Source organism: Lepidochelys kempii, chromosome 1, assembly GCF_965140285.1.
Source record: "Lepidochelys kempii isolate rLepKem1 chromosome 1, rLepKem1.hap1, whole genome shotgun sequence".
In the NCBI taxonomy this organism is placed as follows: Eukaryota; Metazoa; Chordata; order Testudines; family Cheloniidae; genus Lepidochelys; species Lepidochelys kempii.
Window position 1 is genome coordinate 280440756 of NC_136380.1, and position 14218 is coordinate 280454973.

A 14218-nucleotide genomic window follows, 5' to 3' on the forward strand; every position below is an offset into this window, starting at 1 on the left:
TGGAAATGTATCTTTGGTTTAGGATGTTGATTCAATTAAACTCACTATACTGGGCTTATATGATAACGGGAATTAATCATTGTAGCTTCTTGATTCCACTTTTCATTTCATTTCCTGATGGCCACTTTCTAGTTTCAATAAATTTTTAAGAGTTTTTAAACAAGTTTAAATCTAAATCCCCATTTATAAACACAAAATGTAATTCATATGAAATTTTTTGCAATGAGCTATATTCTTGTATTTATGGCAGTGATTGAAATTGAAACTCTTAATTCAGTAATTTGATTAAAAATACTGATTATAAATCGCTAATCAGAGAAGAATACAAGGAAGCAGAGATCTCAAATAACATACCTAAAAAGGATGTGGAATAGGGAGGAAACAAAGGAAAAGACAGAAATAAGACCTCTGTGAGTAGAGTTCTTTGCTCACTATCCTAATGCCTTACATTATGAAGTATTGGAAAAGAAAACATCCTCATGTGTTCTGTTACCTTGGAACAGACTCTGATAAATGCAGTGGATAATTCTGTCTCAGATACTGACAAATTAAAGAGACCTGTGTTTCGGATTGATTATTAGTATACTGGAATAAATGGGGTTTAAAAAAGTATTATTTTTGGTAGTAGCTCAACATCTGCTTCACATACAACTTCAGCTCAAGATTAATAGTACTCAAAAGAGCTTAGATTCATTTGTAGAGAAACTGGTGCTACAGCAGACTTGTTTAAAAATCTAAGTTGGATGCCATTGTTCAGACTTCTCTTTACACTCCTAGACTGGAGCAAATGTTCAGCATTTTGTGCACGTGTGTGTATGTGTACAAGTACACAGGGCTGTAACAATATTTAAAATAGTAACACAAATATAGTGTGTATCGGGGGTGGAGGGGAATTGGGAAGCACACAGCTTTCTAGCATCCTCTTCCTAAACTCAGCCCACCCCAAATGTCCATCAAAATTTGCCACCTCTTCTCATGCCACCACCAAATTGCATAGTAGCTCTGATCGCTGTACAACCTTTCTCTCCTGTGTCTGTCTACGTATGTTGATATTTGGAAAAACAATGCTGCTGTTGCCTGTTTGGATAACTGCCTTTCCATCTGCATGTGGCTGCTCTAGGGACTGCCCCTTGAGTTGGGGAGAGGAGAAGGTGGTTAGTCTATGTGGGTGATCAAGCAATTTCAGAGGAGTTATCGGCTGCTTTCCCAACTGCCCCTTTCTCCCTGCAGGCAGATCAAATGGGGAGCTTTTCTCTGTCACCATACATAAGCAGTGGTACTTAAATCACCACCTGGGCCTCCACGTATATGCAGTGTTTTATGCCTGCATGTGGTGTTAGGTGAATGTGTAAATACATTGCTTAAACTTGTGTTCTGTATGATATAAAATATGCTAGACAGTCTTAGACAGCTATTACTAATACAGCAATGCTTTTAATATGTAAAACAACAGAAATGTTTGACACAACTGTAGTTGTAAGTGCATTATATTCTAAAGAACAAATGCCTAATGGAACAAGAAATCACACAGTATTTGGAAAGAAATCTGTAGAGGGTTAAATTATTTGTTACCTAATTTAGAGGCATGCATCAAACTATCTAGAGAAATGCTTAATATATAGTTGCACTACTTAGTTTTCTATTTTTAGACTATTATCATTTTAATCCTATAAAACTATCTCTTGGGGTATGTCTGCACCACCCACCGGATCGGTGGGCAGCCATTGATCCAGCGGGGATCAATTTATCGTGTCTAGTCTAGACATGATAAAGCGATCCCCGAGCGGTCTGTGCCGCGAGAGGCACAGGCAGAGTCGATGGGGGAGCAGCAGCAGTTGACTCACCATGGTGAAGACACCACGGTGAGTCGATCTAAATACGTAGCTGCAGTTGCGTAACTTAGATCGATCTGCCCCCACCATTGTAGACCAGGGCTTGGACACAGTGACTTGAACGTTTTTAAATGATTAAAATATCCTTGTCAGCCATCTCTGCTCATTTTAAAATATTCTGCCTTCATATGGTTCATCCACCTGAGCTACATTTTAGCACTGGACCAATAAAAATGTTATAAATATTTGCCTTAAATGAAATTGTGGGATGGGATAAGCTCCAGAACTAAATTCTTACTAGAGTTTCATAGTTTTTAGATTTTAATTAGACCATCGTCTCCTATAAATGTTTAATGATATACTGGAAAACCACTCTCAAATTTAGAGAGTCAAACACCACTTTGGTGTTCCTGCATCCCTCATCTAGAACAGTTGAGGTTTGTTAAACTTAAGTCACCTTTGATCATGCAGTGATGCCTCAGTCACTGTGCTAGCTATAATGTTTCATGAACTCCATGACTTTTCTAACTGTGTTCTCTTGATTACTAGTAGACTGTTTTGTGCCAGGAAAATTTGACTGTGACACAAGAATTAATTTTCATGTAAACTTTGGACTTTCTTTAATATAAACAAGGCTTTTATCATACTTTATTTGGCAAGCAAGAGAAGTTAGGCTTTTCCCTGAAGAGCTGCATCTCGAAATTTCAACTGCACTGTCCCTTTTTTCCCCATTATTCCTCTTAATGTAGCTTTACAATGAAAATTCTCAGAAATTTAATGAAAATTCCAGCTGGATAATGTAAAGTGGTTTTCTACACAAATGTAGTGTTGCAAACTCCTGTGACTTATCACAAGTGATATGATAGTTGCTGTGTTTTCTTAAAACCTCAACTCCTGGAGGCTATCGATTTTGTGAGACTCTCTACTTTTTTTTAAAGATAAGTTTCTGTCCCTAAGGGTTGGGGGTATAAAAAACTTAAATCTGTGAATTCATGCTGTAAAGGCTAACCAGCCAGAAAATAAATAAAAACCTTACGTTTATTCATTTTTTAAGTTTCATGATTTTTGGGGTAGCTTGGCTCCTGATTTTTAAATTTAGTACATATACTCACTCATATAATTAATGTATAGTTTTATTTGCTGGCCTGCCGTTCCCTCAGATAATTTCAAAAGTTGTCATGCTGCTCTATCTTTTCCTTCCCATCTCGCCCCTCCTCCCCCATACTTGAATTCCTATGCTGCTACTTCTCTTCTTCCACATTAGATTCAAGGCTGTACTCCTCACTTATAAATCTCTCTTTAACTACTGCACCTATATCTGTTTCCATACTTCTGTCAGTTCACATGGACAATCCACATTTCTTGTCTAATTGATCTTTTTGTCAAGTGAATACAGAGTTTGTGCCTTCTTTTATGTTTTCCCTATGTGTGCAAGGAGCTTTTCATGAAATACACACCATATCACATACACCAAGACCCCTCCAACCTGTAGATGTGCTCCCTTGACCAGTTAAAATATGTTTTTACTAAGTGCCAGGCTTGGAAATTTGACCTGAAGCCAAGCCAGGTACTTTGCCACATGAATCACCAGCAATAAAGATTCTGCAATTGGAAGTTAATTAATTGATTAATTGCTCTCCAGGTCTGTGGTCACTCTTCGGTGCTTATAGAAGTTAAAAGTAGTTTAAACGTAGTGAATAACATATATCACTGAATTTGTATGGGGAGCAGATTGTTGGAGTCAGGAGGTACCAACTATTTAATTAGTTTCTTTTCATGGTAGAACCACACATTAATATCGTTCCATTGTGGTTTATGCTGTACTGTATTATACCTGTTTTGTCTTTAAACTATGACCTCTTTAAAGCAAGGACCTGTTTTACTGTAGTGCAATGTACACTCATTGTACTATGTAAATAGTCTTGTATTATCTTTGAAAACTCTGAATCAGTTTTCGATCAGAATCTGTTTGTTTGCTGAACTGCAGTATATTACTCAGTACAAGGTACTTAACCAAATGTGTAACTTTAGTCCCATTAGGACAACTTGTGCTTAATTAGAGGCGTAAAGTTACACATACATGAGCACATTGCTGAATTGAGGCCTTTAATAATAAAGATAAAGAAGAATGTTGTAGTCTAGGAATAAACCGTTACAATCCTTCTGAAGGCAAACAATCCAAACCTAACAAGGATTATGTTACTCACACTGTCCAAAACTAAGTAGGCTGATTTTTTTTCCTTCATGCATCTGAGAGCTTAACTTTTTTGAGGGGCATCAGCAAATGACTAGGGCCTGAAGCTGCAATCCTTAAGAACACGTAATTCTGACTAATGTAAATGGCAGCGCTGTATAACTAATGACTATGGGAAAAGATCTTGTTATTTTTGACCAAGAGATACAGAAAATGGATGCGGACAGAAGTAAACACTGAAGAATAGAAAATGGGATGGTTAACATATGTTAGTTGGAACGTTTAACTAGAGTTTTAACCTATTCTGAAGAAATGTGATTTCTATAAAATATGAAATCAATAAATTTACAAATGACCCATCTTAAATGTTTTATTTGCAGATAAAACCAAATCCTTGGCATCTGTAACTAATAATACAAATAACATCAGTGCACAGCCAGCTTCTGTAGCTGTGACAGCATCTTCGATAACCACTGGTCAAGTGACACCTACATCACCCATTAAGAAGGTAAAACAAAATAAAATTTCTTTATATCTGTGTTTCTAGATAGTTCTATTGTCTAAGAATAAACTCTGTGTTGATTCTAGTGTAAAAATGTGAATTGGCTTGACTAAATGAGTTTTAGATAATACACCAAGAATAGTGGAATATTCTGTATTCTTTAGAATATTTGCTTTCAATTTTTATAAAACTTACAGCTTTAAGTATTTTCAAAATTGAGTTTCATCATGTTTTACTGAGACTTCTACATGTATGTTACATACCTGAAGGATTTTAGTTGTTTAACAAAAAAATATTGTCCAAGAAAAAGCACCCCTGTTAAACATCTTTTATTTATAAACCCACTCTACTTTTTATGGGGAGGAGGGGAACTTGTTCTATTTATATCTAAACCAAGGAGTCTGTAAACAAGAACCTCAAGTATGTAACTTACTGTGCCATATATGTAGTTTTATAGAAAAGCAAGTATTTGTGTTCCTGAACACTTGGACTCTTCTGAAACACTGGAAATAACAAGTAGCAATTTTAATAAAAAATTAACACGCGATCACAAACCCCCCAATAAAGGACAGGAATTTTAACTGATGTTCCATATATGTAATCTAACTGAAAACACTTTTTCAAATAACCTAATTTATTGTTTAATGTATATACATATTGGGACCATGTGTGTTCATTGTTGATAGATCCAAGGTGGTGTGTGTTGGAATCAATTAAGCTACTCATAAACCTGGATAGATGGGTAGAATGGTAATCATGTTTGAAATTAACTTTTTGTTTTAGACATACAAGTTGCATTTTTAGACTTGTTGGAGGAGGGACTTGAGAGCAGAAATCTGCTCAGGTCCTCCGTCATGCAGCTTTCAGTCCCTTGTCAGTACTGCTCCATAGTTGAGGGAGGACTCCCATGTAGTATTTTAAATCTTGACTATTCTGTGCTTGGTTCTTCAGCTTCTCCTGTGTTTTCTGTGCCAGTTCCACAAGGTTAATGGGTTCTAAAGTCATGCAGCTGAAGTGAAAACCTCAAAATATCTCTGCTGCTTCTGCCTCCATTTTGCAAATCTGAGGTTGCCAATATCAGACAAATAAAGAAGAATTTGAAATAAAATGAAGGATATTTCTTTTTCTAGTCACAATGTTTTGAAATGGGGAAGCAGCTTTTAAAATAAATACATTTTCAATCTTGGCCAGTCTTGTTTATCACCAAACCCCATCAGTTACAAAAATAACAGATTTATAAAGCAGAAAGGATGTGTTTGAACATTTGAACTCTGGGAAGGAGTTTGGTAAAAATGGCTCAAGCGGTAGAGGAGACATCTCATAAACTTTTAAAATATAATGTGTTGGCCCACAAAGGACCAAACCTTTCCCTGCTGTCTCAGAACTTGTGTGAAATTATATTTGCAGCAATATGAGCTGGTCAGAACTTTGTCCTCCAATACATGTATATATGTGGTTCCCTCTCATTGGTCCTTTGGGAATGATAGACATGAGAAGTGAATGTTGTTGGTTCATTAATTTTAAAAACAAGTACAGGTAAGAACTCTGCATTGAAATGGAAGGGATACGACTTTCAACATTTTATTTTAAAAGTTTTTCTTAATTTTATTTTTTAAAGTGTTTGTTGAAACAAGGATAGAGGATCCCATCTCTCCCTGGGGCCCTGTCCTGGTAGGAGAATACACAGCAGCACTAACTTGGTGAATTTTCTGTTTTATATTCTTAAGTGAATTTTAAACAAAATAGAACATTTCAAGGTGTTCATTTGTCAGTCTAGAGTCATGTTTCTATATTATACATCAACAGGCTAACCTGGCCAGCTATTTGCTTAATTCGTTTTTCATATTTGGAAGTAATAAGTAAGGCAGTGGTAACTTACCTCAGCAGGGACAATATGTTTCCTATGCAGAGTAAGGGGGAGTTGATGGCCTCTGGGCTGATGGTCTTGGCCTCTGTTTTCCCTGAAATCCTGTCTTAGATTTACTACAGCAAGATGGTCTTAAACATCAATAGTTAGCATTTATGTTAAAATAACCTGTTTCTTGTGCAGCTGAGGATGGCATCTAATGTTACCATTAGTAGTTCATGAGAGCATGTTCAGTGTGCCAGATATTTTCCAGACAGAAAAGAATGTACTGCCCTTGCCACAAAGAGTTCACAATCTAAAGAGAGGCATATAATGAGATAGATGTTAGATGGGAAAGGGTAAAACATACTGGTAGATTGGCCATGACTTGGTCACAGCTAGCAAAAAGGTTAAATTTAACAATATACTTATTGTATGCATATTAGTATATGTCGGCTAGATTAACAGTAGGCATGATAGGGGAGAGCCTTGAAAAGGAACTTAAGTATGATCATTTGACATAATTATCTGAAGGATGATATTTTCAGTGTGACTGTATCAGGGGTTTTTGAGACATGTGGAATTGACTTCCTTTGGCTTATGTTCACCGTTTGTGTGGATGTCTGGACTAGTGTTTTGTCCACCATTTTTCTCACTAGCAAAACTAGAGAAGTTTCAGAGTAGCAGCTGTGTTAGTCTGTATTCGCAAAAAGAAAAGGAGTACTTGTGGCACCTTAGACTAACCAGTTTATTTGAGCATAAGCTTTTGTGAGCTACAGCTCACTTCATCGTTTTCTTTTTGCGAAAACTAGAGAAGTTTATCTAAAGATAGTAATAGATTTCTGAAGAGTCTATCCCTGCATATGACTGGTATTTGAGTGTGTGAAACTCTAAAGATGTGTCTGTCAGTCTGTCTCTCTCTGTCGATCGATTGATCTATTTGACTCACTCACTCTTATTTTCAGGCTCTTTTCCCGTGTGTCTTGTGCTCTTCAAGGAAAGAGAAAAGCAGTCTTGATTGGATTAGAGTCTCAAGGGTCCAAGCACTCTTGGAAGGATTCCACTAGCTTTAATCCATAGGAGTTGGAAAGAGAAGCCTGAAACAGGAAGTATAAACTGCTGTGGCCCCAATCCTGACCCCAGTGTAGCTGGGTCATGTGTCGGAGAGCTTTTCCTAGACTTAAACGAAGGAAGATTTCTACCCTCAGGCTGCTATAGCTCTAGCATCTGCACTGTTTGTACACTGGCTGCATTGATGGGGAAGTTACTAGTGGATTCACCATTTCTGCGCCACTTTCAAATCCTTATTCTGCAGTGCTTTTCAGGAAGACACCATAGAATTGAGTGCCATGGCATGTGTGGGGTAGGCAACTTCTGCACATCAAACTCATCCTAGTTGCAAGAGGGCCCTCCACAGCATGGGAGGAGAAGCCAATCTCTGTGGGTTGTTAACTCTCTTTTGGAGCCTCTGTGAGTTTGGTCTCTCAAAACTTAATGGCCAGAACTTCTAGGAGGCTTCAACGATTGTATTAAGTTAGTGATACATCTTCAGACTAGTGTCTCAAAGCATATTAAGAATTGAGATACTCTGGACACTCCAAGAGAGTGCTCAGGATGGGGGAAGGCACAAGGACCCTCGAGCTCAGCACCTCTTTCAAGGACTGTGAGGAACTTGTGCTGCGGTAGCCTTTTCAAAGTGGATGAGTATAATGTTTGTATTACAGTATGGCCAAGAGGAGCTAATAAGGGGTTCCTTTGTTTTAGGCTCTACAAACACATAATGAAAGGCCTTTCCTACCCAAAGAACTTAAATTAGTTCTAGTTGTATTTCTTTTTTTAATAAGTGCATATGTCACACAATCTGAAGAATTAGGGGAGGGATTATGAGGCTAAAAAAAAAAAGTGGGAAACGTGTGATTATATAATCTAGTATAACATGCAAGCCATGGCTATAAAGTTATATGCACAGTCAGAAGGTTTTGAATAAGTTATAATTAGGGGCTATGAATAAACAAACTAGATATCAAGGATCCCTATGAGCTATCTACCTAGTCAGTATCAGTTAGTATTTTCTTGTAAGTGTAATGATAGAAGTGGGTCGTTAGAGAGCATTCGAAGAAGAGGTTAGGCTTTATGAGCAGGCACTGACCCTTCTTGAAGGGAGCATGATGTTTGAGGGCTGTGCTTTAGGTACAACAGATCCAATTTTGTGCAATAATTCAACTTGCAACATATATTCTAGCCTCAAACCTGCTCAAATAGAGAATCCTACAAATTGCCACAGTTCCTCATGCAATGTTATCTTTTGGTAGGTAAAAGAATCATAGAATATCAGGGTTGGAAGGGACCCCAGAAGGTCATCTAGTCCAACCCCCTGCTCAAAGCAGGACCAATTCCCAGTTAAATCATCCCAGCCAGGGCTTTGTCAAGCCTGACCTTAAAAACCTCTAAGGAAGGAGATTCTACCACCTCCCTAGGTAACGCATTCCAGTGTTTCACCACCCTCTTAGTGAAAAAGTTCTTCCTAATATCCAATCTAAACCTCCCCCACTGCAACTTGAGACAATTACTCCTCATTCTGTCATCTGCTACCATTGAGAACAGTCTAGAGCCATCCTCTTTGGAACCCCCTTTCAGGTAGTTGAAAGCAGCTATCAAATCCCCCCTCATTCTTCTCTTCTGCAGGCTAAACAATCCCAGCTCCCTCAGCCTCTCCTCATAACTCATGTGTTCCAGTCCCCTAATCATTTTTGTTGCCCTTCGCTGGACTCTCTCCAATTTATCCACATCCTTCTTGAAGTGTGGGGCCCAAAACTGGACACAGTACTCCAGATGAGGCCTCACCAATGTCGAATAGAGGGGAACGATCACGTCCCTCGATCTGCTCGCTATGCCCCTACTTATACATCCCAAAATGCCATTGGCCTTCTTGGCAACAAGGGCACACTGCTGACTCATATCCAGCTTCTCGTCCACTGTCACCCCTAGGTCCTTTTCCGCAGAACTGCTGCCTAGCCATTCGGTCCCTAGTCTGTAGCTGTGCATTGGGTTCTTCCGTCCTAAGTGCAGGACCCTGCACTTATCCTTATTGAACCTCATCAGATTCCTTTTGGCCCAATCTTCCAATTGGTCTAGGTCCTTCTGTATCCTATCCCTCCCCTCCAGCGTATCTACCACTCCTCCCAGTTTAGTATCATCCGCAAATTTGCTGAGAGTGCAATCCACACCATCCTCCAGATCATTTATGAAGATATTGAATAAAACCGGCCCCAGGACTGACCCTTGGGGCACTCCACTTGATACCGGCTGCCAACTAGACATGGAGCCATTGATCACTACCCGTTGAGCCCGACAATCTAGCCAGCTTTCTACCCACCTTATAGTGCATTCATCCAGCCCATACTTCCTTAACTTGCTGACAAGAATACTATGGGAGACGGTGTCAAAAGCTTTGCTAAAGTCAAGAAACAATACATCCACTGCTTTCCCTTCATCCACAGAACCAGTAATCTCATCATAAAAGGCGATTAGATTAGTCAGGCATGACCTTCCCTTGGTGAATCCATGCTGGCTGTTCCTGATCACTTTCCTCTCATGCAAGTGCTTCAGGATTGATTCTTTGAGGACCTGCTCCATGATTTTTCCAGGGACTGAGGTGAGGCTGACTGGCCTGTAGTTCCCAGGATCTTCCTTCTTCCCTTTTTTAAAGATTGGCACTACATTAGCCTTTTTCCAGTCATCCGGGACTTCCCCGGTTCGCCACGAGTTTTCAAAGATAATGGCCAGTGGCTCTGCAATCACAGCCGCCAATTCCTTCAGCACTCTCGGATGCAACTCGTCCGGCCCCATGGACTTGTGCACGTCCAGCTTTTCTAAATAGTCCCTAACCGCCTCTATCTCCACAGAGGGCTGGCCATCTCTTCCGCATTTTGTGATGCCCAGCGCAGCAGTCTGGGAGCTGACCTTGTTAGTGAAAACAGAGGCAAAAAAAGCATTGAGTACATTAGCTTTTTCCACATCCTCTGTCACTAGGTTGCCTCCCTCATTCAGTAAGGGGCCCACACATTCCTTGGCTTTCTTCTTGTTGCCAACATACCTGAAGAAACCCTTCTTGTTACTCTTGACATCTCTGGCTAGCTGCAGCTCCAGGTGCGATTTGGCCCTCCTGATAACATTCCTACATGCCCGAGCAATATTTTTATACTCTTCCCTGGTCATATGTCCAACCTTCCACTTCTTGTAAGCTTCTTTTTTATGTTTAAGATCCGCTAGGATTTCACCATTAAGCCAAGCTGGTCGCCTGCCATATTTACTATTCTTTCGACTCATCGGGATGGTTTGTCCCTGTAACCTCAACAGGGATTCCTTGAAATACAGCCAGCTCTCCTGGACTCCTTTCCCCTTCAAGTTAGTCCCCCAGGGGATCCTGGCCATCCGTTCCCTGAAGGAGTCGAAGTCTGCTTTCCTGAAGTCCAGGGTCCGTATCCTGCTGCTTACCTTTCTTCCCTGCATCAGGATCCTGAACTCAACCAACTCATGGTCACTGCCTCCCAGATTCCCATCCACTTTTGCTTCCCCCACTAATTCTACCCGGTTTGTGAGCAGCAGGTCAAGAAAAGCGCCCCCCCTAGTTGGCTCCTCTAGCACTTGCGCCAGGAAATTGTCCCCTACGCTTTCCAAAAACTTCCTGGATTGTCTATGCACCGCTGTATTGCTCTCCCAGCAGATATCAGGAAAATTAAAGTCACCCATGAGAATCAGGGCATGCGATCTAGTAGCTTCCGTGAGCTGCCGGAAGAAAGCCTCATCCACCTCATCCCCCTGGTCCGGTGGTCTATAGCAGACTCCCACCACTACATCACTCTTGTTGCACACACTTCTAAACTTAATCCAGAGACACTCAGGTTTTTCTGCAGTTTCATACCGGAGCTTTGAGCAGTCATACTGCTCCCTTACATACAGTGCTACTCCCCCACCGTTTCTGCCCTGCCTGTCCTTCCTGAACAGTTTATAACCATCCATGACAGTACTCCAGTCATGTGAGTTATCCCACCAAGTCTCTGTTATTCCGATCACGTCATAGTTCCTTGACATCACCAGGACCTCCAGTTCTCCCTGCTTGTTTCCAAGGCTTTGTGCATTTGTATATAAGCACTTGAGATAACCTGTTGATCGCCCCTCATTGCCAGTATGAGGCAGGAGCCCTCCCCTCACAGACATTCCTGCCTGTGCTTCCTCCTGGTATCCCGCTTTCCCACTTACCTCAGGGCTTTGGTCTCCTTCCCCCGGTGAACCTAGTTTAAAGCCCTCCTCACTAGGTTAGCCAGCCTGCTGGCAAAGATGCTCTTCCCTCTCTTTGTAAGATGGAGCCCGTCTATGCCCAGCACTCCTCCTTCATGGAACACCATCCCATGAAATTTCCCAAGAAATTAGCTTAGCCTTTGAGATTCCATCAGTGCTTTGATAAAAGTAAATTTGAACTGGTGGATGACCAAACTGATAGTACTATGTATTGCAATGTAGTAGAGTTAAACTTCCAACGTTTGGAAGGGAATGGTTCTGCTTCTAAAGTGGAGTGGTTATGTGAAAGGTGCTGGTCTAGTTTCGTTTCTGAAGACCCCCCCATCAACTTCTTGTGTCATCTTCCTTCGTAGCAATATGTGCAGTATAGTACATTCTTCTGTTATGAGAGGGGGAAAAAGGAAATAAAAAATACACTAGAGTTAAAAATAGTTGTAGGTCGCTAATCATAATGGCCAATATATTGTGTGGAATTGAGAGCATCTTTGAATGTATATATATGTCCTGACCAAAGGTGGTATTAAAAGGTCACACTCGGATGCCAAGTCACTCTTGCTTAATCCTCTTTCTTGTGCTGCAATCAGGGACCCATGATCATTAACTGCCTTTGATATCTTATTCCTTTAGTTGATGAAGGCTGGATTCAATGAGATGATGACATATTTGCAAAGTGTGTGCTGCTGGCTGATGAATAGAGTTGCACATCATTTGTGTGCCCTGTAGGGCTGGAAAGACATGGCCCTTTTGATCTCTGAAATGTAGAGAGATGCAAAGAGCAAAAAATGGATCAGGATTGACTGGTGGAAAGATAAGGCACAGTGAAATATAGGCTTTTCAGTAGGTGAAGAGGATACCTCCCACTGACCAACAATAATTTCTAGTTTCATAGCTGTGCTCAACTGCATTTTACCAACCAATTGATTGGATAGGCTACTGTTAGGTGGATTTTCAGTCATCATAGTGATGTGTGCATTGTTCACAATGTGGCCATTTGATTGATTTGCTCTTTGTCCTGCCTTCATACCCCATCCCAACACCTCTGCACTCTGCCTGCTCCAAACTTTTCCATCATTCCAAGCTGCCTTCTCCTTAGACATATTCAGTCTTTCTTTCTCTGGCAACCATTCCAACTTCTCTGACTTTTAGTTTCTGTTAAAATTGTCCCTCGTGATTACACAACTGTCTGAGCTGTATGACCTCCATTTTTCACAGAATGCTTGGATTTCAGGTATCTGAAGTATTTTTGTAACATAAAGGGGAGAACATTTTAAATATAACTTCAAGTTGACAGTGTATATTGAACAAATGGTTAAAAACTGGAATAAATTGGTCATTTTAGCTTATTATGTGCCATTGGTCTACCGTGTGAAAAGTACAACAGATATACTTTCTCAAAATGTGGAATATCAGAATGTTGTAATTATTTTTGTTATATATGAAAGCTTCATTGCCTTTTGTATGTGGAAACTAAATGCATTTTTGTATCAAAATTTATCATTTCACAACATGGTCTAGTGTATTTAATAGGAACTTTTTACCAAAGTATTAGATATGTCTTGTTGCTTTTTGATATTTTGTGCCTCAAAGAGGAGTAGTGTGCATGAATGAGGAATCAAGTATGTGGATTTAAAACAAAAAGCTCTTTTTTCTCTATTTCCATTCTTTCACTCTTCATCTTTGTGTCTTGTCTTAATTGGCTTTAGTATGATTTCATTCCTCCTATCATGCCTGTGGTGGAGTCAGTACATCCTGCATCATGGAGGCAGGGCTTGCGCAAAACTGGCATTGTTCTTGTGCCCAATAAGGGTGAAAAGTCTATGGTGAGGCTTTGGTGTGCACAGGATTTGTTTCAGGTTGCAACGTAACATATTTAATCAAAATGTTGATACCAGAGTTGCATGGTTTTCAATTGTGTGTAAATGTTCGTTTGCATCTCTTTATCACAGTGTGTATTATGAAGTGTGGAGGGTTTTCACGCTAACTTTTAGAAAAGTTGTTTTTCTTTTTGAGCCATTTGTTTCTTATGTCATTAACCTACCCAGGAAATGAATATGTATTGGTTGCCCCTTCCTCCACCAAAAAGTATGTATGATAATTGAACATAGCGAAGTATTTTGAAATATCCCTAAGAAGCATGAAATACCAGCGTTAGTGTAAGTTAATGACTTTAACGTAATGATGTCTTTTTGTTTACAGTTTCCAACTTCAACAACCAAGGTTTCTCCCAAAGAGGAAGAGAGAAAAGATGAATCTCCTGCCTCTTGGAGGTTAGGTCTTCGAAAGACTGGCAGCTATGGGGCACTTGCAGAGATTACAGCTTCCAAAGAAGCTCTGAAAGAAAAGGACTCTACAGGTGTTATGCGTTCAGCTTCAAGTCCCAGACTCTCTTCTTCATTAGACAACAAAGAAAAGGTAACCATTTTCAGAATATAAAACACACTTCTGAGTTCTGGCCGGTTAACTTAGTATAAATATTAGTTATGATATAAAGTGAATGTAATATGTACTCCTGTAGATAGCTACATTGCAGTGGAGTTTATAAT

The 14218-nt window shown here is 39.9% G+C and overlaps 1 protein-coding gene across 8 annotated transcripts in view; it reads left to right on the forward strand.

Moving 5' to 3' along the window:
• PPP1R12A (protein phosphatase 1 regulatory subunit 12A) overlaps window positions 1-14218 on the forward strand; it is a 221737-nt gene that overhangs the window by 132999 nt on the left and 74520 nt on the right. For all 8 annotated transcript variants that reach the window (XM_073327673.2, XM_073327672.2, XM_073327674.2 and 5 more), the window contains 2 exons: window positions 4407-4534; window positions 13872-14087. In XM_073327673.2, coding sequence (XP_073183774.1) covers window positions 4407-4534; window positions 13872-14087 — 344 coding nt within the window. The remainder of the gene's footprint in view (window positions 1-4406; window positions 4535-13871; window positions 14088-14218) is intronic.